The sequence below is a fragment of the Salvelinus sp. IW2-2015 genome, linkage group LG20 (assembly GCF_002910315.2).
Source record: "Salvelinus sp. IW2-2015 linkage group LG20, ASM291031v2, whole genome shotgun sequence".
NCBI classification, from domain to species: Eukaryota; Metazoa; Chordata; class Actinopteri; order Salmoniformes; family Salmonidae; genus Salvelinus; species Salvelinus sp. IW2-2015.
The window spans coordinates 6,399,734-6,425,873 of record NC_036860.1 but is presented as its reverse complement, the minus strand read 5'-3'; the positions used below and the strand labels follow the sequence as shown (position 1 = coordinate 6,425,873).

The 26,140-nt window shown below is 43.5% G+C and overlaps 1 protein-coding gene across 3 annotated transcripts; it reads left to right on the top strand.

Moving 5' to 3' along the window:
• ezh1 (enhancer of zeste 1 polycomb repressive complex 2 subunit) lies at positions 1–21,495 on the top strand. 3 transcript variants are annotated; one of them, XM_070449166.1, is made up of 20 exons: positions 1–230; positions 1,305–1,494; positions 1,588–1,713; positions 3,021–3,143; positions 5,231–5,348; positions 5,609–5,833; positions 6,489–6,591; positions 7,332–7,495; positions 9,487–9,578; positions 14,252–14,414; positions 16,648–16,829; positions 17,925–18,016; positions 18,227–18,255; positions 18,380–18,505; positions 19,795–19,973; positions 20,206–20,301; positions 20,469–20,550; positions 20,664–20,744; positions 20,841–20,925; positions 21,083–21,495. In XM_070449166.1, the coding sequence occupies exons 2-20, from the start codon at positions 1,309–1,311 to the stop codon at positions 21,141–21,143; spliced, it is 2,313 nt and encodes a 770-aa protein (XP_070305267.1). In that variant the 5' UTR covers positions 1–230; positions 1,305–1,308; the 3' UTR covers positions 21,144–21,495. The 3 variants fall into 3 exon arrangements, with proteins under 3 accessions (XP_070305267.1, XP_023866680.1, XP_023866682.1); XM_024010912.2 differs by lacking the exon at positions 14,252–14,414 and adding an exon at positions 9,730–9,892; XM_024010914.2 differs by lacking the exon at positions 14,252–14,414 and adding an exon at positions 9,730–9,892 and having other exon boundaries at positions 20,841–20,971; positions 21,083–21,349.
• Positions 21,496–26,140: the final 4,645 nt, after the last annotated feature.

Genomic DNA, 26,140 nt, shown 5'->3' with positions numbered 1-26,140 from the left:
CAGTTAAGTGCGCAGCTTTTAACTGTACAACTTCAATTTCAGGATGCTTGCGGACGACATAGGAATCTTCGGATCCCATCGGCGTGTGAACACAAATACACTGACCCTATTATTTACTTCGCGTCCGTAGCGAAGAAACCGTATTTTATGGTGGATTTCATACGGGGAGTTCAACGCTTTAGTGGCGAGCTCAAGTCGCTACAAATAAGAGGACACGAGGATCCTTAAAGGTATTTCTAACTGCGACACTGTATCAAAACTGAACATGTGTGCGCGCATCCCAGAGAAGCGCATTAGAAATATCACAGTATAATGTTATTGGTTGGGCGTGAAAGCTGTCCATTGCGTAAAACGAACACAATTGAAATGGATAGGCGATGCATCAACGTATGTGACTTCTGTTATCGACTGTTGGTGTAGGATTCTAAGGGTGTAGGATTCTAAGGAAGGCTAATGCCTGATACGGTTAATACGACTCATTTGCCCTGAAAACGAAAAGCCTTTACGCAGCGCGACATTTATTTTGCTTCTCACCAATCCCACAACATTTTGTGGGATAGGGTTATAGAATTCTGCAGAAGAGGTTATGAAATCCTGGAAAAGTGTACTACGCACTTAGCTGCTCTGTTTTCATATTGGCTTTCAGAAGAGAAACGCCCACTTTTACTAATGTTGTATGTGCAGGGGAGAACGTGTTTTTCAGACTGCCATTTGGTCTCGGTATATGACAAGTTTGACGTGCTTGCGGTTTCACTTTATTATAGGCCCGTTATTTTCTGATTCCGTTGTTCTAGTCCCACATGATACGATTACGAATGGCACATTATAGCGCTGACCAGGATGCACTGGAAGGTGTTTTTTTAAAAGCCTTTTTAATGCAGTCCTTGGTGCTTTTGCTAACAGAAGGGGGCGGTGGTTCGCTCACGCACAAGCATGCAGAAGTTGGAGTCATGCGTTTCGTTTGGCTGTGTGAGTGTGTGTGTGTGTGTGTGTGTGTGTGTGGTGGTGGGTGGGGGGGGGGTGAATCACTTCTCTTACGGGAAGCTCTTGGAAAATTACTTTTCCAATTGCCATTGATGTTATCACATCCCAGATCCAAGTAAAACGTGTTTTTGGAGTTGGGCACACCACATTCACACGGACAGTGATATCCTCCTTTAATACTACTTCTAACAACACACAAATTGACCCTTAAGAATCGGTGAAATAGAAAAGTGTTCTTTAGCATGATTGACCAGGGCACTTCCATGTGTTTCATCTTTGTGTCAGTGCCAGTAACTCCAGTCATTTCTATCATTGTGCAGGACCATGGAGGAGGCCCCAGATGTCCCTGTCTCAGACCCAGTCCCGGACCCGGCCCTAATCCTGACCCCAACACCTTGTTCTGCCTCCAACATACCCTCCCAAAGCCTGTTGGAGTGGAGGAAGAGGGTGAAGTCTGAGTACATGCGCCTCCGTCAGCTGAAACGCTTTAAAAACGCAGAGGAGGTCAAGGTCAGGAGAGAGAGAGAAGAGAGAGAGAGAGAGAAGAGAGAGATTGTGTGTATAGGTATTACAAACTCTTCTTACATTTCCTGTCTTTTCCAGGCCTTGTTCATGTCCAACCGGCAGAAGATAGAGGAACGTACCAACCTTCTGAACGAGGAGTGGTCCAAGCTGAGGATCCAGTCAGTTCCCCTGTCTACCCCAGGTGGAGCGCTACCCGGTAAAAAGGTGAGAGAGAGAGAGAGAGAGACAAAAGGATAGAGAGACATACAGTAGTAGGCGACGCATCACATTTTCTGGCCTATCCAGACAAAGCAACGATTTCCTGTGCCAGTGAACCTCGTAGCTGCGCTTGCAATAGCTCGTATGAAACGGGAGAGTCTAGCAGATGCAGCAATAGAAGTTTCATCTCCCAATGATGTTCTCAGGTGGATTTATAGCTCTCAACAGGAAAAAATCCAAAATAATTTTGTAGAATTGAAACAAGACGCCTTTCTCTTGGTCACAGATGGACAAAAGCCCTTAGTGCTTAAATATTAGGTTGTAACGAGTCTGCACCATATACTTAAATACGTGTCATTTTGTCTTTGAAACATTTCATTTAAATACTTTAGAATTCCATTCATTCCTATGGAGGACTTCTCCTACTGCGGAGTGCCAATATGTCCGACCGGTTGCTTTAAAGCCTCTCAATGGCCAATACATAGCATCAGCAATCCAGGGTTTGTAGACATTGTTGGTCTGCACACATTTGAATGGTGTCTCTGGATTGCCCAGAGAATGTTTGTATGATCACATTTATTTTACAGTTATAAGAAAGGTGAAATCTTACAGTAAAGTCCTTTATAATTTGATTGTTCCTATATTTAGAACGCATTTCAGTCATTTCAAGCCCTGTTGTGCCACTTTTGTTGAACAGGAAAAAAATAATATCAGATTTTTCTTAATATTTGTACTATGTACTTGAGTTTGTGTCCTCAAAGGGAGTACACCTCAGCAATTTATAAGAAAGATAAGTTCTAGACCTTTCAAACATGTTGCAGCACTACCAGTTATTGTTTATGGCTATCTCATGAAGAATATTTACTTTTGTGTATGTGTATTTAAGGGGAAATCTACATTTTGGCCATTAACTAGCCCATTCTGGCTCCTGCCTCCTCATTAACCAGGCCAGGGTCTGCTCTCCCATCAGGCTGACAGAGGACTGTGATGTTTCATCCCTTTTCAGGGAGATGCTAAGCTGCCAAAAAGGGGTCATGAGGCTGCCTTACTGAGGTCAATAACTAAACTCTCTCAGAACCTATGATGAAAACAGCCTGGAGGCAGACAGAGCAGCATCTTGTGTTCCTGAAATTCTCGCTATGCTCTTCTCTAGTGTGTTGGTATTTGTTTCCTAGTTCATTTCAGAGTAGTGTCAGTGGATATAGCGTTGTCTTTATCCATTTGGGTAATAGTAGCCTACCTGTTGGTTATAATCCAGTGCTGGTCTGTCCTCCTTTGTCATACTCACCCATCTGTCTCTGGTCCAATCACAGTTGTGCATGGTGGAGTTTGGCTTCCCAGCGATTAAACCTCAGGCGGTTGCCATGCGGCCCCTGACGACCGTGGCAGGAATCCCCTTCATGTACTCCTGGTCCCCTCTGCAGCAGAACTTCATGGTATGGGGCTTTCCCGACAACACACACACAGTGAAACACACACACACATTCAGTATACACTACCGGTCAAAAGTTTTAGAACACCGACTCATTCAAGGGTTTTTCTTTATTTTTACTATTTTCTACATTGTAGAATAATAGTGAAGGCATCAAAACTATGAAATAACACATATGGAATCATATAGTAACCAAAAAAAGTGTTAAACAAATCAAAATATATTTTAGATGTAGAAATGTAGAAAATAGTCCAAATAAAGAAAAACCTGTGAATGTGTAGGTGTTTTAATACTTTTGAACGGTAGTGTACATACACACCAGGAAAAACACGTCCTTATTCCACTTGTGTAATAACAATAAACGCTCAACCCCATCTCTATGCAATAACAGTCATTTCTCAATTACTGTGCCACAACATGATAGGTCACTTCTAACGTTACTACGCTGTTATTACACAGGTATAAAAGCCCTAATATGAACATATGCACACAGAGTTATTCATGTACCACATTAACACACACACAGCCAGATGTGACTATGTGTTTGTTGATTGGGAGTCACATAGGGCGGGTCACAATTGGCCCAGCGTCGTCCGGGTTTGGCCGGGGTAAATAAGAATTTGTTCTTAACCTGTCTAGGACTCGCCAACAGCCAATGAAATTGCAGGGCGCCAAATACAAATCAACAGAAATCTCATAAATCAAATTTCTCAAACATACAAGTATTAGGCACCATTTTAAAGATAAAATTCTCGTTAATCCAGCCACAGTGTCTGATTTCAAAAATGCCTTACAGCGAAAGCTCCACAAACGATTATGTTAGGTCACCAGCAAGTCACAGAAAAACCCTGCCATTTTTTCCGCCAAAGAGAGGAGTCACAAAAAGCACAAATAGAGATAAAATTAATCACTAACCTTTGATGATCTTCATCAGATGACACTCATAGGACTTCATGTTACACAATACATGTATGTTTTGTTCGATAAAGTGCATATTTATATCCAAAAATCTAATTTTACATTGGTGTGTTATGTTCAGTAGTTCAAAAACATGCTATGATTTTGCAGAGAGCCACATGAATTCACAGAAATACTCATTATAAATGTTGATGGAAATTCAAGTGTTATGCATGGAACTTTAGATACACTTCTCCTTAATGCAACCGCTGTGTCAGATTTTAAAAAAACTTTACGGAAAAAGCATAATCTGAGAACGGTGCTCAGAGCCCAAACCAGCCAAAATAAATATCCGCCATGTTGCGCAGTCAACATTAGTCATAATAACATTATAAATATACACTGATCTTCATCAGAATGCACTCCCAGGAATCGCAGTTCCACAATAAATGTTTGTTCTGTTCGATAATGTCCATCATTTATGTCCATTTATGTCAAAATAGCTTATTTTGTTAGGGCGTTTGGTAAAAAAAATCCAAAAGCGCGTTCAGGTCCAGTCGGACGAAAAGTTCAAAAAGTTATATTACAGGTCGAAGAAACTTGTCAAACTAAGTATAGAATCAATCTTTAGGATGTTTTTATCATAAATGTTCAATAACGTTCCAACCGGAGAATTCCATTGTCTGTAGAAAAGCAATGGAACGAGAGCTACCTCTCATGTGAAATGCGCATGACTGAGAACGAGGCTGCAGGCAGACCCCTTAGTCAAACAGCTCCCATCCGGCCCCCCTTCACATGAGAAGCCTGAAACCACGTTCTAAAGACGGTTGACATCTAGTGGACGCCTTAGGAAGTGAAAAATAACCCATATCCCACTGTGAATTCGATAGGGGCTGAGTTCAAAAACTACAAACCTCAGATTTCCCACTTCCTGTTTGGATTTTTTCTCTGGATTTTGCCTGCCATATGAGTTCTGTTATACTCACAGACATCATTCAAACAGTTTCAGAAACTTCAGAGTGTTTTCTATCCAATACTAATAATAATGTGCATATATTAGCATCTGGGACTGAGTAGGAGGCAGTTCACTCTGGGCACGCTATTCATCCAAAGTGAAAATGCTGCCGCCTATCCCAAAGAAGTTAACTGACTTGCCTAGTTAAATAAGAAAATACAATAAAAATTGTTTCCTAGGTGGAGGATGAGACGTTCCTTCATAACATCCCCTACATGGGAGACGAGGTGTTGGAGCAGGACGAGGCCTTCCTGGAGGAGCTCATCGACAACTATGACGGTGTCCATGGAGACAGAGGTGACCTGCCTACCTACGTAGACGAGGGATATCATCCTTTCTGTCCTGTTTCGATTACCCACACTGTCAGTCTGATCTATCACGGAGTTATATTATTGGAGACGTGGGGGTTAGGCGTGCTCCAGGATGTCACCGGTACAGTACGTGCGTTGCTGTATGCTGCTGGGGCAATCTTAATTGTTTAGGGGATATGTGCTGACGTATATTGCATGATGTCATCAGTAGGTGCTGACATGTTGACTGTGTGGTTTGTCTCCCAGAGGGAGGGTTCATCAACGACGAGATCTTTAAGGAGTTGGTGGAGGCCTTGAGCCAGTACTCAGACCAGGAGGAGGAGGAAGAGGAGGAGGAGGCGGCGGAGGAGAAAGGGGGGAAAGAGGAGGAGGAGGAGAAGGGGGTGAGGAAGAGCGCTGGGGAAGGGACTGAAGAGGCCAAGGTGGGCCCCACAGCCTTCTTCAGGAGGAAGAGGAGGAGTGTCATAGAGGGTAAGTGTCCTCCAGAGTCTTTTGACTGAAAGATGGAACCACAACTAACACAGTTGCTCATGTCTCCTAGATGTGATTGGATGCTTATCTAGCAAAAGGCAATACGTGCTGTTTTCTATATGAGAGTCCTTGGTTTTACTATGCTGGACTATCTGAAGGGAAATGTGCTCGCTTATTTGTATTTGCTATAGACTTGTCCTCCTACTCTTATCAGTGGCATGAGAGAACAGCGGGTACAGGTCAGGTAGATCACTGTGACTGTACTGTACCCCATGTTGTACAGGAACCAGCAGGCCGCTCTGTCCCAGCACGGTGGCACTGCCTGGCATTGTCTACATAGAGACTGTCCCAGTCCCAGGGACAGACAGGGTGGATGGGGGAACATGTTTGGTCATAACACCAACACTGGTTACAAGGCCTTTTGACCTCTGGCACATAGAGAGCACCAGGGATTATGGGAACTGGGGTGGGGGGGGGCACATGGACAAACAGTCCTTCTCAATAGGCTCATGACTTTGCTATCGTTCCGATATGATTGCTTACATGACAAAAAGTGCAAATACAATTACATCTCAATGGGAATTTGGAACTAGAAAAGGGGTGGTTGAGTTGCTAATTATCTGCTCTTTGCTTCTCTTCTCTCTACCTTCCTTAGTGAGGGATTTGCCTGCCAATAAGAAGATCCCGCATGATAAGATATTCACGGCCATCGCCTCGATGTTCCCCTACAAGGGTACGACGGAGGAGCTGAAGGAAAAGTAAGAAAAGTGCCCAACAACTGTGCTGTGCTTAGCCGAGCGTTGCTTAGTGTTCACCATGGAGATGGGAGCTCKCAGGGAGATGCTAATAATGCTCTCGGCMCTCTCTCCTCACACTCAAAAGAAAAGTTGTTGCATCCCCGTCTGAAAGGCCTTTTTCTTATAAAATACCGCAAACTAAACACTCACACCCAAATCCACCTGCAAATGAGCATAGGCCAGGGGTCGGCAACAGGGCCCCCCAAAGTTTTTAGTAAAACAAAGAATAATGATGTTTTGTTTTTCGTAAAAAAGAAAAGGACTGTAAAATCACCAGAACCTCAGCAAAATATTTGTTTCATTTAGGAAATCTGTTCCCAAGTATTCCCACAAATATTTTTTTTTTGACTTGATCGTGTCTCAACGTAATCAAGGTATGAAATTATTGTTATTTCCAAATGCAGTTTCTTTTTGGGCTTAGTTGTGGTCTATTTGCAGTGTACAAATTATTATAATTATCTTCCGGCCCCCCAACCATCCGCTCCGACAAAAATCGTCCCGCGGCCTGATCTAGTTGCCTACCCCTGGCATAGACCTACTTGAGTCAGAATACAGCTACTTACTGCAGTTTCCCACTTCTACTGTAAATCATGCCATATACCATGCTCATACAAAATACAATCCTAATACAAAGTTATATTATGCATGGTAAGGCTATGTTTTGTTTTTATCCCCTTCTTCCCCAAATGACACCTCCCTAGGTACAAGGACCTCCTGGAGCCCCCCAGCCCGGTAAAGCTGCCCCCCCTCTGCACCCCTAACATAGACGGGCCGTTCGCCAAGTCTGTCCAGCGGGAGCAGTCCTTACACTCCTTCCATACGTTGTTCTGCAGGCGCTGCTTCAAATACGACTGCTTCCTCCACCGTAATGTGTCCTATGGGTTTACTCTTTTCTCTAACTCTCTCTCTCTCTAACTCTCTCTGTGTTTTTAACCTATTGACATCTGTCAACATGTGGCTTTTCCTCTAGATTCATGTTTTTTCTCTCTGTCTCACTCGGACTCTCTTGGAATCAACACGTCTCTAGTGTTATAATAAATGCATTATTACTGGCCAGGACAAACATATTTTCACGATTTCACTAATATCATCAAAATCAATGAATCGTAGCACGTTTTTGGGCTCATTCAGTAATTTTTACCTGATAAAGTAGGATTCAGTTTAAAAATCATTTTTAAAGTACCGTTTGTATTACTTAAAAAACATTGAAAATGATACTGTTGCTGCTTCTTGTTGTCATGTCTTTTTGATTCATGTCCGAGTGTTAATGTCCAAATTCATAATCAATATGATGAAATACTTGTGATATTTTGAAGACCAATACATAAAAGTTACACCCTACACACACGTGTCACACATGTTCAGAATACTTGTATTTTGCTAAATGGTTAGTGCGTTGGGCCAGTAACCGAAAGGTTGCTGGATCGAATCCCGAGCTGACGAGGTAAAAATCTGTCGTTCTGCCCCTGAGCAAGGCAGTTAACCCCCTGTTCCCCCTGGCACTGAAGACGTGGATGTTGATTTAGGCAGCCCCCCGCACCTCTGTGATTCAGAGGGGTTGGGTTAAATGCGGAAGACATATTTCAGTTGAATACATTCAGTTGGACAACTGACTAGGTATCCCCCTTTCCCTAAATTAGCACCTTTCAAACTGCACACGTTTAAATATTTACCGAGCGGTCACTCAAGAATGGAATTGATTAGCTTGCTCTACTGTAATCAATAGCATATTAATCACTCACATCGATATTGTATTGAAATCAATAGAACTGGGACAATAACCGTGGCGATATGTACCATTAGCACGCTTCTACCAGACAAACCTCAATGAACTTGGCTATACTACATATATATGTCGAATGATGACAACCTGTCGTAGCCATTTATCAACTTATTTCTCTGTGAGAAAATGATTTTGCTAGATGGCCAATACGGAAAAGGAAACACTTTTTTGACTGGATAATTTCAACCAATCACCACCTCATCATCGGTTTCTAAGAGCAATAGGGGTTTGCTTTCATTTGAATGATAGCTTAACCCTCAAATCCATTAATTCATGTCATGCCAGAGCGCCCAATTTTTTTCTAGCCACCGTGGTCTAAAAATGACAGCTGCATTCTAAGTCCCACTAAGGACTGGCGTGTATGACAAAAACAGTGGCAGTGTCCAAAATATCTGATTTATCAGCTGTTGTCAAACACACGTCGGTCTCAAAATTATTCTCTTCCTCAATAGTGTGCAGCGAATTCTACTAGATGAAAACCCAAAGTTAGTATGACATCCTGGCATTTAAAATACTATAAAACATTATATTTTTGCATACCCAAAGTGCCTACTATTTAGAACGCAAGTATGTGTATTTGGACACAGCCACTGGTACTAAACCAAAGATATTGATCTGTTTTAAGCAATCGATTTTGTGAGATCATGCTGACTATAAACTGTAATACTAACATCACCGATCTGAGGTAAAAAGGATGTGTATTTCCTGCAATTCTTGTGTGGCAAAAACGTTAGTATGTGTAATGTAGTAACACGTTCTGTCCACCATTGGGAAATTAGCATAATGTAACCTAATTAAATATGTCAAAGTAATTCAATATTTTAATATATGATAAATGTAACAAGTAAATGTAGCAGACTCACACATTTTTACAACAATGACATATATTTCTTCCTACTTTAACCATGGAGAGAATTTATATGCTCCTAAGCACAATTTAACCAGGCGCTCTAGACTAGAGTGTCCATAGGGTCTGTGCAGCAGGCGAAATGTTTTACGTCCCTACTATTACTGTTCTACTAACATACAGTATATTGTTACTATCAGTATACTAATAGTATGTGTCTTTCCAGCTTTTCACGCTACGCCCAATGTTTACAAGAGGAAGAGCAAGGAGATTCGCATGGAGACAGAGCCCTGTGGTCCGGACTGCTTTCTGCTACAGGTGTGCTCAGATCCTCTACGTGTCCTCTGTGTTTAACTGCCCGACAACAGACACACAAGCCAATGATGACGCTCTGATCCATTCATCCCTCCTTTAACACTCTTCTACCTCTTCATTTCCGTCCCTCTCTTCCTCTCTCCCTCCTCTAAAGAAAGGGGCCAAAGAGTTTGCGGATCAGGAGATGCTGCGCTCCCAGAGGCCCCGGCGGCGGCGGCGGCAGCCACGCCCTCCCAGCTCCAGCTGCCCTGGCCCGTCAGGCACCACTGAGGAGGCCAAGCAGGTGGATAGTGACCACGAGACCACCAGCTCCTCAGGTAGCTTGGGGAAACACTAGCATTATAAGGGACAAGACAGACCAACACGAACGTCAGCGGTGCGCAGTAGAGCACCTGCTGGGTGTCGACAAACGGTGGCGATTCAACATGTAGAATTGTTGGGAAATGAACAGAAAATGACGACCGATGTTCTGTGGTCAGAGGCAATAGGACGGCCACCCACTCCGCACGGCCGATGTTCATGTTAGTCTGTCTGGTACGTAAGTACTTTAAGAGACAATTATGGGAAAGACAAGATTCTAAGGTACTATTCATAGGTTGCACCTCCGTCACTCGGTCGTGTCATGCCATTGTTATGAACGTTCTCAAGGCGCTCTCTATCGCGTGGTGCCCTAAAGTGGTGATAAGCCCAGTCATTCTGGACAGAGGCTAACGACTGTTCAGTCTAAATTACACTATTGTGCCTGGAAATACAACAAATGTACTTTAGACAGATGGCAATGTTGTCATTAGCTAGCAAAGTTTTTTAAACATAGCTATCAATGCTATCAAATTCCCAATCTGGCCCTCAACCATCACGGTCACCTAATAATCCCCAGTTTACAATTGGCTCATTCATCCCCCTCCTCTCCCCTGTAACTATTCCCCAGGTCGTTGCTGCAAATGAGAACGTGTTCTCAGTCAACTTACCTGGTAAAATAACGGTAAAATAAAAATAAATAAATAAAATGCTAACAGTATCTAGCTAAAATCCGGTGTCCTCCCCTCAATCTTAGCTAAATAGCTAACGTTATACTGCATCTAAAGTCAATCTGGCGACATCAAAATGATGACAAAAGGTTTTTATTTATTTGCCTTCTTTTTTAATTGCATTGTATTTCTAAGCCACTGTAATTCCCCAGCTAGCAACGAGGAATCGGCCCAGAAGCGGTCCTCTTCCGGGCGGCCAGAACTGATTGAATTGGCCCGGAATCGGGTGTCAGACTCGGCCCGGAATCAAAATGAATGACTGCCTAGAATCGGCCCAAGTACATCGGGCCATTTCCGTCTACCAGAATTTAGCCAACCCCTGCCGGCATCTTACCAGAATCCACCCAGAAGCAGCCCGATGTAAATGTAAATAAATGTATCCAAAATTACCTGATTTAGTCATTTTAAATATTATTATTAAACATTTTGTACATACAAATTATACCCATCCTCAGAGGAAACACCATATACATCGCTACAGAGCGATGGGACAAGGACATTCCGGCCGGCCAAACCCTCCCCTAACTCGGACGACGCTGGGCCAATTGCGCGTCACCTCATGGGTCTCCCGGTCGCGGCCGGCACGGGTCTCGAACCAGCATCTGTAGCAACGCAGTTTCCCCTGCGATGCAGTGTCTTAGACCGCTGCGCCACTCGGGAAGCTCCATACACACAAAGTATCACACAAAGTACCACAAAGTATCACAATACTAAAATACTACACAGGACTCTTAAAGAATTTCATTTAAATGTTCATTGTATTTTTGATCACAGAAACAATGAGAAAATATGGAAAAATAAATAATGAAATGTTCATTATATAAAGCGGCCCGTGTAATCATCTGTCAGAGAGTAGCCCCAATTGGCCCGAGGCCCCAAGTAATACATTTGGGCCAGATAACTCACACAGGAATCGGCCCAGATCCACTGTGCTAGCTGGGGTACTTTTGATTACATTTTCATCAGCGCTCATTGACAATACATCGAGTAGGATGCTCAGTTGGGCATCAGTCCAAAACGAACGTTCAAAACAATATTGTGACGAAAGATGCAACCCATGAATAGAAGACTACCAGCTTCCTGTCTTCTCAGGTAGGAGAACACTAATGCCTCAGCTGCTACGGTACTACATTATGTCTGTCATACCTCAGTGTATTAATGACAGAATGGATCGACTAAGTTCCCCATAACGCTCATCTGCCAGAATGGTTCATGTGTGCTGAATGCAGTACATCAGAAAAGAGAACCTTGGCTGAAGATGATTATATAAATATATTTTTTAACCTGGCCCACATTCCACTGAAATATTAAACTTTCACACATTAACAAGTCCAATACAGCAAATGAAAGATAAACATCTTGTGAATCCAGCCAACATGTCCGATTTTTAAAATGTTTTACAGCNACACTCCTTCCATACGTTGTTCTGCAGGCGCTGCTTCAAATACGACTGCTTCCTCCACCGTAATGTGTCCTATGGGTTTACTCTTTTCTCTAACTTTCTGTATCTCTCTCTAACTCTCTCTGGTTTTTAACCTATTGACATCTGTCAACATGTGGCTTTTCCTCTGGATTTCTGTTTTTCCTTTTTCTCTCTGRAATCAACACGTCTCTAGTGTTATAATAAATGCATTATTACATATTTTCACGATTTCATCAAAATCAATKAATCGTAGCCCGTTTTTGGGYTCATTCAGTMRTTTTTACCTGATAAAGTAGAATTCAGTTTAAAAATAATTTTAAAAAAGTACCGTTTGTATTCCCTAAAAAAACATTGAAAATGACACTGTTGCTGCTTCCTGTTKTCRGGGCTTTTTGATTTATGGCCGAGTGTCAAAACACCAAATTCATAATCAATATGCTGAAATAYTTGTGATATTTTGAAGACCAATATATAAAAGATACACCCYACACACACGTCACACATGTTYAGAATACTTGTATTTTGCTAAATGTTTAGTGCGTTGGGCCAGTAACCGAAAGGTTGCTGGATCGAATCCCCAAGCTGACATGGTAAAAATCTGTCATTCTGCCCCTGAGCAAGGCAGTTAACACACTGTTCTCCAGGCACTGAAGGATGTCGATTAAGGCAGCCCCCCTCTGTGATKCAGAGGGGTTGGGTTAAATGCGGAAGACACATTTCAGTTGAAAACATTCAGTTGGACAACTGACTAGGTATCCCCTTTTCCCTTTCCCTAAATTAGCACCTTACAAACTGCACACGTACTAATATTTACCAAGCGGTCACTCAAGAATGGAATTGATGAGCTTGTTCTACTGTAATCAATAGAGCACGCATATTAATCACTCACATTGATATTGTATTGAAATCAATAAACTGGGACATTAACCGTGGCGATATGTACCATTAGCACTCTTCTACCAGACAAACCTCAATGAACTTGGCTATACAACATATATATGTCGAATGATGACAACCTGTCGTAGCCATTTATYAAACTATTTCTCTGTGAGAAAATTATTTTGGTAGATGGCCAATACGGAAAAGGATTTATTTTTTGGACTGGATAATTTCAACAAATCACCACCTCATCATCGGTTTCTAAGAGCAATAGGGGTTGGCTTTCATTTGAATGATAGCTTAACCCTCAAATCCATTAATACATGTAATGCCAGAGCGCCCATTTTTCTTCTAGCCACCGTGGTCTGAAAATGACAGCTGAGTTCTAAGTCCCACAAAGGACTGGCGTGTATGACAACAACCGTGGCAGTGTCCAAAATATCTGATTATCAGCTGTTGTCAAACACACATCAGTCTCAAAATTATTCTCTTCCTCAATAGTKTGTAGCGAATTCTACTAGATGAAACCCCCCAAGTTAGTATGACATCCTGGCATTTAAAGCATACAACATTTTCAACATTTAAAATACTATAAAACATTCTATTTTTGCATTCCCAAATTGCCTACTATTTAGAACAAGTATGGGTATTGATCTGTTTTAAGCAATCGATTTTATGAGATTATGATGACTATCAACTGTAATACTAACATCACCCATCTGAGGTAAAACGGATGTGTATTTCCTGCAATTCTTGTGTGGTAAAAACGTTAGTATGTGTAATGTAGTAACACATTCTGTCTACCATTGGTAAATTAGCATAATGTAACCTAATTAAATATGTCAAAGTAATTCAATATTTTAATATATGATAATAGTAAATGTAGCAGATTCACACATTTTTACAACAATGACATATATTTCTTCCTACTTTAACCATGGAGAGAATTTATATGCTCCTAAGCACAATTTAACCAGGCGCTCTAGACTAGTGTCCATAGGGTCTGTGCAGCAGGCGAAATGTTTTATGTCCCTAGTATTACTGTTCTACTAACATACAGTATATTGTTACTATCAGTATACTAATAGTATGTGTCTTTCCAGCTTTTCACGCTACGCCCAATGTTTACAAGAGGAAGAGCAAGGAGATTCGCATAGAGACAGAGCCCTGTGGTCTGGACTGCTTTCTGCTACAGGTGTGCTCAGATCCTCTACGTGTCCTCTGTGTTTAACTGCACGACAACAGACAGACAAGCCAATGATGACGCTCTGATCCATTCATCCCTCCTTTAACACTCTTCTACCTCTTAATTTCTGTCCCTCTCTTCCTCTCTCCCTCCTCTAAAGAAAGGGGCCAAAGAGTTTGCAGATCAGGAGATGCTGCGCTCCCAGAGGCCCCGGCGGCGGCGGCGACAGCCGCGCCCTCCCAGCTCCAGCTGCCCTGGCCCGTCAGGCACCACTGAGGAGGCCAAGGAGGTGGATAGTGACCACGAGACCACCAGCTCCTCAGGTAGCTTGGGGAAACACTAGCATTATAAGGGACAAGACAGATCAACACAAACATCAGCGGTGAGCAGTAGAGCACCTGCTGGGTGTCGACAAACGGTGGCAATTCAACATGTAGAATCGTTGGGAAATGAACAGAAAATGACGACCGATGTTCTGTGGTCAGAGGCGATAGGACGGCCACCCACTGCGCACGGCCGATTTTCATGTTAGTCTGTCTGGTCCGTAAGTACTTTAAGAGACAACTATGGGGAAGACTAGCTTTTAAAGTACTATTCATAGGTTGCACCTGCGTCACTCGGACGCGTCATGCATCTAAAGTTAATCTGGCGACATCAAAATGATGACAAAAGGTTTTTATTTATTTGCCTTCTTTTTTTAGTTGCATTGTTTCTAAGCCACTGTAATTCTCTAGCTAGCAATGAGGAATCTGCCCAGAAGCAGTCCTCTTCCAGGCGTCCGGAACTGATTGAATTGGCCCGGAATCGGGTGTCGGACTCGGCCCGGAATCAAAATGAATGACTGCCCAGAATCGGGCCGTTTCCATCTACCAGAATTCAGCCGACTTTGCCGGCATCTTACCAGAATCCCCCCCAGAAGCAGCCCGATGCAAATGTAAATAAATGTATACAAAATGACCCGATTTTAGTAATTTGAAATATTACTATTATACATTTTATACATACAAATTATACCCATCCACAAAAAAAAACATTTTGTGTCAGAGGAAACACCATACACCTGGTGACCGTGTCAGCGTGCATGCGCCTGGCCCGCCACGGGAGTCGCTACAGCGTAATGGGACAAGAACATCCCGGCAAAACAAACCCTCCCCTATCTCGGATGATGCTGGACCAATTGTGCGTCGCCTCATKGGTCTTCCGGTCGCGGCCTGTAGCAACGCAGTTTTCACTACAATGCAGTGTCTTAGACCGCTGCGCCACTCGGGAAGCTCCATCCACAAAGTTTTTAATGCTTATCAATCGCCTTCCACAAAGTATCACAATACTAAAATACTACACGGGACTCCTAAAGAATTTAATTTAAATGTTAATTGTATTTTTTGATCACAGAAACAATGAGAAAATATGGAAAAATAAATAATGAAATGTTAATTATATAAAGCAGCCCGTGAAATCATCTGCTAGAGAGTAGCCACAATCGCCCCGAGGCCCCAAGTAATACATTTGGGCCAGATAACTTTCACCGGAATTGGCCTGAGTCCCAAGTAATACATTTGGGCCAGATAACTCACACCGGAATCGGCCCGAGCTCAATCCCCGCATCCTAGCCATAAGCAATACTGCCGAAGGTGGACTCTCAGCCGGAATCGGCCCAGATCCACTGTGCTAGCTTGGGGCACTTTTGATTACATTTTCATCAGCGCTCATTGACAATACATCGAGTAGGATGCTCAGTTGGGCATCAGTCCAAAACAAACGTTCAAAACAATATTGTGACGAAAGATGCCACCCATGAATAGGAGACTACCAGCTTCCTGTCTTCTCAGGTAGGAGAACACTAATGCCTCAACTGCTACGGTACTACAGTATATCTGTCATACCTCAGTGTATTAATGACAGAATGGATCGACTAAGTTCCCCATAACGCTCATCTGCCAGAATGGTTCATGTGTGCTGAATGCAGTACATCAGAAAAGAGAACATTGGCTGAAGAATATATATATATTTTTTTAAACCATTCACTCTCACTCGCTCTCCAAACACAAGAATCCAACCATGGGTTTCAGCTCCAAAACCAATAGATTCTTCACTCAGCCTCTCCCCCTGGTTTCCTCTTTCTGTTGACAGACTCATGTGGAGAACAGTGGGAGGGAGAAAGAGCAATCTCCTCAGGCTCTCGTTTTCTCTGTCTTAATCATTCACTCATTCACTCTCTCTACTGTCTCTCTCTTGCATTCCGTTTGGAAGGAACTAATATCTGTACTGTGATGTCACTGCAGCTCTTCATTTTGAAGACAGACTACTGACTTAAGCTGGTGGCCCAGCGGCCGTCCCCTCTAGCTCAAATCATGTGTAAAAACAGATTGACGAGCGGACTAATAAGCATTCCCCAGTCATAGCATGTGGTCACAGTAACACAGCCTTGAACCTGTTGCCAAGCAACATGTTGCTCTCTGCCTTTGGCAGTGGGTGTATGTGCATGAGTCTCAAATCCCCCCCCTCTGTGTGTGTGTCTGTGTGCGTGCGCATGTGTGTGTTTTTGGGTACGGTCAGAGAGCAACTCTCGCTGTCAGACCCCCACCAAGCTGTGCCCGGGGGAGGAGCACGGGGAGCAGGTGGAACCTCCTGTCCAGTGGAGTGGGGCTGAGGAGTCTCTGTTCAGAGTGCTGCACGGAACCTACTACAACAACTTCTGCTCCATCGCTCGCCTCATCAGCACCAAGACCTGCAAACAGGTGAACCACCAAGAGCCTACACMCACCAGATGTTCATATACTCTATTGAAACGCCAGATAAAGCAAGTCTCCTGGCCAACACGCTAATGACTAAAACACATTACAGACTAGTACAAACCGACAAGACAACGAAGTGGTGCGGTGACTGTGTTGTAGTGTGTTGGCATTGATACAAGTGTCGTAACATATAATACTGTGTGGGAAATTGGGATGATTACAAATGGAATGTAAACAACACGCGGAGTCATAAATTAGGACTTTTACGATATGACATATTTGTTATTCTCCGAGACTCCGTCACAGTCTCCGGGCTCAGACGGCTTATAGCAAACGGATCCCTTCCTAGCTGAGGTATTGTGGGGATGTTATGTGTCTCTACTGTGGGGGGGTTATGGGAGTATTGTATGGGGAACATATTAGGCCTTCTGATCAGATTTACAAAGCTATTGAGAGACACGTTCCAATCCTCCAAAGCAAAACGGAGAGACAAAGACCCGAGAAACAAAGAGGGCGGAGCGCGACGACAGAGATCCGCCACAGACATTGCAAAGTAGCTTTGCCCCCTGCAGCAGCATCCCGGCCCCCAACACAACGCCAGTGTGACTCTATAGCATGGCCTTGTTATCCCTCAGAGAGCCTGTGGTTTGGCTGGATGGAAACACCGTTGCTACGAGCTTCCCAGTCCCTCCCTCTGCGTAATGTGTGTCTGTCTGTTTTAGGGAGGAAGCCAAATCTGTTTTTTTTTGGCAGGCAGAAGTGGTTTGGGGCTTTTGCGGGGTGTGGTGGGAGTGGGATGGCGGGGAGGTGTGTGTGTGTGTGTGTGTGTGTGTGTGTGTGTGTGTGTGTGTGTGTGTGTGTGTATTACGCTGAGATGGTGGTGGGTTCAAATAGGGGAGGAGAGGGCCGGGTGTTTTATGGAGTAATCACATGCAGCGATGCGCTTCCCAGCTTAATTTGAGAGACACTCAACTACACAATGGGACCAAGTCCAGAACCACACAACATTCTGTATAGTTGCGTCATATCTGTGTGTATGCGTGGACAAATATGCCTGCATGTGTGTGTTTTAATGTGTGTGTTCCCTCTCTTCTTCAGGTGTATGAGTTTGCTGTGAAAGARGTCCTGATCCATCGTGTTCCGTTGGAGGATGGTGGCAGCGCCCCTCAGAAGAAGAAGAGGAAGCACAGGCAAGATGGCCGCCGACTTTTACACTCACTCACTCCCAGTCCCTGTTGCAGCATGACCTCATAGGAATGTAGTGAGAATGGACCCTGATACACAGATCAGTGGGAGAAAAAGATTAAACCGTGCAGAAAATGAAAGTAACTGCTCTTTTTCAAATACCTTTGTACAGAAATAGACATGATTATTGAAAGTGTTTTTCATTTTTTCTGTAGGTTATGGGCAAAGATACAGCTCAAGAAAGGTGAGTCCTTCACTTGACTGAAGTATTGAAATAGTCAAATTAACATTGTCAAATGCAGTTCTTATACACTAATTCAGAATGATGTATCTGCTCATTGTATAATTAAAGCCTTTGTCCTCTCTAGATAACTCATCCAATCAGGTGTACAACTACCAGCCATGTGACCACCCGGACCASCCATGTGACAGCTCCTGTCCCTGTGTGATGACCCAGAATTTCTGTGAGAAGTTCTGCCAGTGTGAGCACGAGTGTGAGTGTCACCTTACTCAAACACACATCCACTGCTACCACCACGTCCTAACACACAGACACACCACTTCCCAACTCGTACAGACCCTTTGCAGAAGTCCAAGGCATATAAGTGTAAAAACAGACATATTTCAACACGTACTGAACATTCCTTCCACTAAACTGGCTGTTGTAAATGTGTACTACAATTACCTGCACTGACAGCGAAAGGTTTCACAGCTCAACTCTGTAATGGGAATAGGAATGTGTTCACAGGACAATTCTGCTGAAGACTAGCTCTCTTTTACTCGGTGGATAAAAAGGCCCTTTTGACAGGCCATAATAGACAGTGGAACAGTGTGTAAGACGATCCTACTCCTCGCTGTGTGTTCGCAGGATAAGCTGTCCTCTGGCAGGCAGGGTTTGGTTAGCTGCATGGGCATCTGTTCAGCATGGGGCYGTGTTCACAATGCTCTGACACATTCATCCCAGGAGAAATGAGCCTGAACCGCTGGGCCCACGCACTTCCACAAATGGCCACAGGGAGGAAGGAAGGAATGTTGAGAGAGAGCGAGAGAGAGAGAGCTTGGCTCTGAATTCACAGCTTTGGCTCATTTTGTGTTCTAATAGAAATACAGTCCTCCCTCCCCCTCCCTGGTTCTGACAGGAAGCAGCGTATGGAGGGTTTTATGTGTGAGCTCCACAGCCCTGGAGAGGAATCAAAGAGATGTGACAGGCACAGTGCCTGAGCTACAACATCCATCCCTACATTTATACGAGACAGACCGCTACGACTGAACACTGCTCGGTGATGCGCGCACACACAGCCACACAACCTGTAGGGAAGAAGACTTAGGAAGGAGGAGAGACAAGACTAATGTTACTGCTCTGGTTATGGAGTATTGTCCTCCAGCTAAACCTGTTGGAGAGGAGAGGGACATTTAAGTTGTCTGCTGCTCGTTTTCCTTCTTCCTCTGCCCGGAAGGCTTTCCATTASTCTCAGCACAGCTGTATTTCAGCATAGCTGCCAGCAGAGGTCAGTGATTGATGAGTTACATTACAGAGCAGCAGCTTTTTTTTACAGTTGAGGCAGCGTTCATTAATGAAAATGCAGTTGCCATTCGCCACACAGCCACAGAGAATTCTGTTACAAAATAGTTCTCTAGTCCACTGAGGCATATAACTGTACACAATGTCTCTGTTACCTCAGTATGTTTCTATGCCGTTTCTAAAAGCGACTATAAACCTCTCCGCTGAACGTTCCCCTGTCTGACTCTGAACACTACCCTGGGGTGTTATGATGTTCTCCAGGCCAGAACCGTTTCCCGGGCTGCCGCTGTAAGACCCAGTGCAACACCAAGCAGTGTCCCTGCTACCTGGCGGTGAGGGAATGTGACCCAGATCTGTGTATGACCTGTGGAGCCGCAGACCACTGGGACAGCAAGGTAGTCTCCTGCAAGAACTGCAGCATCCAAAGGGGSCTCAAGAAGGTAGGCCAGTGGGTCATGTTCCAGTCCAAAGGAATAGAAAATAGAAGCTGGTTTTACAGCTAGCTTGATAGCTGATGTGCTGTATCTGAATTCAGGTCGGAGTCAGAACCCATATTAACATGCGTATGACTTGCTGAGGAATAAAAGGCACAGTTGTATTATTCCGGTGTTGTCTTGTCATTTTTGCGTAAATGTCAGCCAACTTTAACCTCTGACCTCTGACCTCTCCCAGCACCTCCTGCTGGCCCCCTCAAACGTGGCAGGGTGGGGCACCTTCATCAAAGAGTCAGTTCAGAAGAATGAGTTCATCTCGGAGTACTGTGGAGAGGTGAGGCTACATAAAGCTGTTGAACGTAGTTTTCTTTATCCTGTAGTGGGGTATAGTTGGATGTGGGGTTCATACCGTATCAGTATTGCGTTTGTATGAATGTCTTTGTATTAATGTATAAAACATTTAGTCTGACCATCACACTCTGAAACTGTCTGTGTCYGCAGCTAATCTCGCAGGATGAGGCGGACCGGCGGGGGAGGATCTACGACAAATACATGTCCAGCTTCCTCTTCAACCTGAACAATGGTAATAATGACTCCTCAACGCTCTGATGATGCACAGTTAGCCCTTTGAAGGACATCACAGTCGCTGTGTCCTGTGATCGCTGAGCTGACACTGTTCCTGTTATGTCTCAACAGACTTTGTCGTGGACGCCACAAGGAAAGGGAATAAAATACGATTTGCGAATCACTCGGTGAACCCAAACTGCTACGCTAAGGGTAGGATCACATAGAAAATTACAAAGCCTGTTTTGTGGGATGATTTGGTTTGGTGACGTGTACAAATCAGTGATGTGATGGCTGTTGTTGTTGCAGTGGTCATGGTGAATGGAGACCACCGCATCGGGATCTTTGCCAAACGGGCTATCCTACAGGGGGAGGAGCTCTTCTTCGACTATAGGTAGAGCTCTGTGGCCATGGGAACACTGGAGCCTCGATACAATACGGTATCGCAGTCCTTCTTTGGTTGTCTCTGATATTTGTGGGATGACTTGCAATTATTATTTTTTTACTCTGACGCTTCATACTGTCCTGACTCTCTCTCCTGCCTCTTACAGGTACAGCCAGGATGATGCCCTGAAGTATGTGGGCATAGAGAGAGAGGTCGACGTGACCTAGCATTAACCTGCTGCATTTCAACCACCCGCACTGACCCCTTGCTGACTGACCCCTTGCTGACTGACACCCCCTCCTCCGCCACCTGGTAATGCTTTTGCTCCTCCCCACAGTGCCACAACAAACAGAAGCTCTATTGGCCTCTGTGAAACATTCACCGTAATGGGGGAGAATAAAAGTCCATGATCTATGTTACTGACTAGTCCCCCATTGACAACAGTGCTGAACGGTTTTCTTCGTCCCTTTTTGACAATTTCCTCCTGCTACCACATCAGTGAAATCACTTCCTCTCTCTGTATGACGCACTTCCCCACTGCTTTATCACTCACCTAGCGAAACTGTGTACGTGAAGCTCCTGGAACGAAACAAGCAATTAGAATGGCAACTAAACCTACTATCTACAGTATATATTCAATGTATCGCTTATACTGTACCATCAGCCTCACAGCATTGTTGTTATTTTYAACATGAAAACATGCTGTGTGTTGTTCTCTCTGTATTTTTGTTACTGTACTCACATCTATTAACTRTTGCTTGTCCTCTCAATGAGCAACGCTAGCTTTTAGCCTACAGTGTATCTATTAACAGTGCAAGACAGCGCATGTGTTGTCTTTTGGTTTCAAATTAACTGTAAGCACATTAGCAAGATATCTAGCTTTTATTTTCAAATGCAGCTCGATGGAGGAACTCAGTATTCTGTCATGCTAACTTTCCTGTTACTCAGAAAAAGCCTCTTCCTGGTAGCTTTTTGGAGGCAATGCTAAGCTCACGATAATGCTAAAGCTCTGTATCTGACCTGTCTCTGTGGCTATAGCATCAACACCACACCTTCATACATAGTGAAATAACTTACTGTGCATTTATATCAATGTTCTTCAAAAAAATATGCCGTACCGTACAAGAAACCGACTAACTGAATGTGAACTCTGAAGTGGTGGTTGATGGGAGATCTCATTCCTCCTTTAGTTTGACAACTAGTCACCTGTGCTATTGGTACTCAGTGATATGTATACTTTATGAAGAATTTGCCATTCAGTTTACATGAGCGTCAGCTCTTCTAACTCCAAAAAGACTATATTCGTATATATAAGAACCATGAACACTATAGTCTTCCCTGAACTAGCTGCGAGTGCCAAATGAATCTAAACTGAAAGAGAAGGGTTGTCATTATGGTGTTTGTATTGTATATAATGGACAGGACTGTGTTACAGGTAACCATTTTACGGTTATACTCGCCACGGGAAAATGAAATGGGGAAAAATAATGTGTTTTTGACAATTTCAATTTTCAAGTGTCCCACCTGGATGTTGTGTACGTACAACCATCCATCTGATCATGTTGTCACACTACATAGAAGTGAATTGTGGAACTGACATCCAGGTCTGATATTCACCCAGGATTTTATCCTTAAGTCCAAAACATTTACACCCACGACAAGATGAGATCTTTCTGCACGGAGGTGACTGAAACTATATGGAATTTATCGTTATGTACAACTTATGCCTATGAAAATAAAACTTTTAACTTTATACATTGATTACCATATGCATCTTGTCGTTGAGTACCATTGTCAGTCAAAGTGGGGAGCGCTTATTCGGGGGGCAGGGGGGCTAGGATGAGTCAGGGTTGAACATAACCTAGCGTCAACCACAACCCTAAATGTAGCCTCAACCCTAGTTTCATGTCCACATCCTGGTTCAACACTAACCTTCAACCTTAGCTTCTTGTCCACATCCTGGTTCAACCTAACCCACAACCCTAGCCCTAACCCTAGTTTCATGTCCACATCCTGGTTCAACACTAACCTTCAACCTTAGCTTTTTGTCCACATCCTGGTTCAACACTAACCCTAACACAAACCCTAGCCCTAACCTAGTTTCATGTCCACATCCTGGTTCAACACTAACCTTCAACCTTAGCTTCTTGTCCACATCCTGGTTCAACCCTAACCCACAACCCTAGCCCTAACCCTAGTTTCATGTCCACATCCTGGTTCAACACTAACCTTCAACCTTAGCTTCTTGTCCACATCCTGGTTCAACCCTAACCCACAACCCTAGTTTCATGTCCATATCCCGGTTCAACACTAACCCTCAACCACAGCCCGAGCCCTAACCCTAGTTTCATGTCCACATCCCGGTTCAACACTAACCCTCAACCACAACCCTAACCTTAGCTTCTTGTCCACATCCTGGTTCAACCCTAACCCACAACCCTAGCCCTAACCCTAGCTTCTTGTCCACATCCTGGTTCAACACTACAGTCGTGGCCAAAAGTTTTGAGAATTACACAAATATTAATTTTCACAAAGTCTGCTGCCTCAGTTTGTATGATGGCAATTTGCATATACTCCAGAATGTTATGAAGAGTGATCAGATGAATTGCAATTGATTGCAAAGTCCCTCTTTGCCACGCAAATTAACTGAATCCCCAAAAAACATTTTGTTAGTGGAAATAAATAATTCCTCTAATGTACTCATTAATTAAATTCAATCTGTCTATAAGAATTTGTAAGATACTTATTAACATAAAATAGACAGGATACAGTCTTATTAAAATTAGATAATAGTGTTTATTCTCGGAGCACGCTACCATTTGATCATAAACAACAGGTTTATATACAAGATATGACGTCATAGGTTACAGAATAAGTCTCCTTGTCCTGACAAATAGAAAACAGGTTCAAAAGTTCATTCCAACTTCACAGCGCACACACATGACACACAATATAATCTATTATCCTGAAGGCTCACTATAATTTATTACCACTTTAGCAGACAACTCCAGATAATGGAAGACCTAAAAAGTTACCCACAGCCTTATCTAAACATCTCAGGGCTAAGTTGGGTCAGTTCAACCATAGTTTAATGACCCTTTCTGCTTATTTTATRACCCACAACACAAATCTCTTTTCACCAGGCATGCAGAGTTCAATTAGTTATAGTTTTATCTAAAGCTAGAAATTGTTTTAATTATTTATTAACAAAATTCCTAACACATTTCCACTGCATTTCAGCCCTGCCACAAAAGGACCAGCTGACATCATGTCAGTGATTCTCTCGTTAACACAGGTGTGTGTGTTGAAGAGGATAAGGCTGGATATCACTCTGTCATGCTGATTGAGTTCGAATAACAGACTGGAAGCTTCAAAAGGAGGGTGGTGCTTGGAATCATTGTTCTTCCTCTGTCAACCATGGTTACCTGCAAGGAAACACGTGCAGTCATCATTGCTTTGCACAAAAAGGGCTTCACAGGCAAGGATATTGCTGCCAGTCAGATTGCACCTAAATCAACCATTTATCAGATCATCAAGAACTTCAAGGAGAGCGGTTCAATTGTTGTGAAGAAGGCTTCAGGGCGCCCAAGAAAGTCCAGCAAGCGCCAGGACCATCTCCTAAAATTGATTCAGCTGCGGGATCAGGACACCACCAGTACAGAGCTTGCTCAGGAATGGCAGCAGGCAGGTGTGAGTGCATCTGCATGCACAGTGAGGCGAAGACTTTTGGAGGATGGCCTGGTGTCAAGAAGGGCAGCAAAGAAGCCACTTCTCTCCAGGAAAAACATCAGAGACATACTGATATTCTGCAAAGGTACAGGGATTGGACTGCTGAGGACTAAAGGACTGCTGAGGGGTAAAGTAATTTTCTCTGATGAATCCCCTTTCTGATTGTTGGGGGCATCCGGAAAAAAGCTTGTTCAGAGAAGACAAGGTGAGCGCTACCATCAGTCCTGTGTMATGCCAACAGTAAAGCATCCTGAGACCATTCATGTGTGGGGTTGCTTCTCAGCCAAGGGAGTGGGCTCACACAATTTTGCCTGAGAACACAGCCATGAATAAGGAATGGTACCAACACATCCTCCGAGAGCAACTTCTCCCAACCATCCAGGAACAGTTTGGTGAGGAACAATGTATTTTCCAGCATGATGGAGCCCCTTGCCATAAGGCAAAAGTGATAACTAAGTGGCTCGGGGAACAAAACATCAATATTTTGGGTCCATGGCCAGGAAACTCCCCAGACCTTAATCCCATTGAAAACTTGTGGTCAATCCTCAAGAGGCGGGTGAACAAACAAAAACCCACAAATTCTGACAAACTCCAAGCATTGATTATGCAACAATGGGCTGCCATCAGTCAGGATGTGGCCCAGTAGTTAATTGACAGCATGCCAGGGTGGATTGCAGAGGTCTTGAAAAAGAAGGGTTAACACTGCAAATATTGACTCATTGCATCAACTTCATGTAATTGTCAAAAAAAGCCCTTGACACTGATGAAATGCTTGTAATTATACTTCAGTATTCCATAGTAACATCTGACAAAAATATCTAAAGACACTGAAGCAGCAAACTTTGTGGAAATTAATATTTGTGTCATTCTCAAAATTTTGGGCCACGACTGTACCCCTAGCCTCAGCCACAACCCTAACACTAACCCTAACTTCTTGTCCACTTCCTGGTTCAGCACTACCCCTAGCCTCAACTACAACCCTAACACTAACCATGGAGTATTGTACTATATCCTACTTTGAATACCATGAGGTGCTGGAGCTTGGCTTCAGGTAACACCAACTTAATTTACCCACTGGTTTCATCTGAGGTGTTCCAATTTTCCCTATACCAATGTGGATTTAATATGACTGTACACCAGACAGACACATTGTGCCCTTGTTAACAGGTAAAGGGAAAATACACCATTTGAATTTCCTTCAAGATTCTTTATTGAAGTGTCAGTTTGGTTTTGCTTTGATTAACATAGTTATGGTCATTTACAGTGAAATTATTACAAAACAAAACCAACATAACAGAAAGGGAGAGAAAAAAAACCTCCACGATTTCAGTGTGGTCACAAACACAAAGTCCTGCAGTCGGTCACCACCTTCAGCAGGGTTTTAAGAAACCTGAAACATCCGGTTTTCATGGATACAGCATCTTCAACCCAGCTTCTTTACCCCTGAAAACCAGATGTGGGGACCCCGCTCAGGCATTTACTTTACACCTGCTAC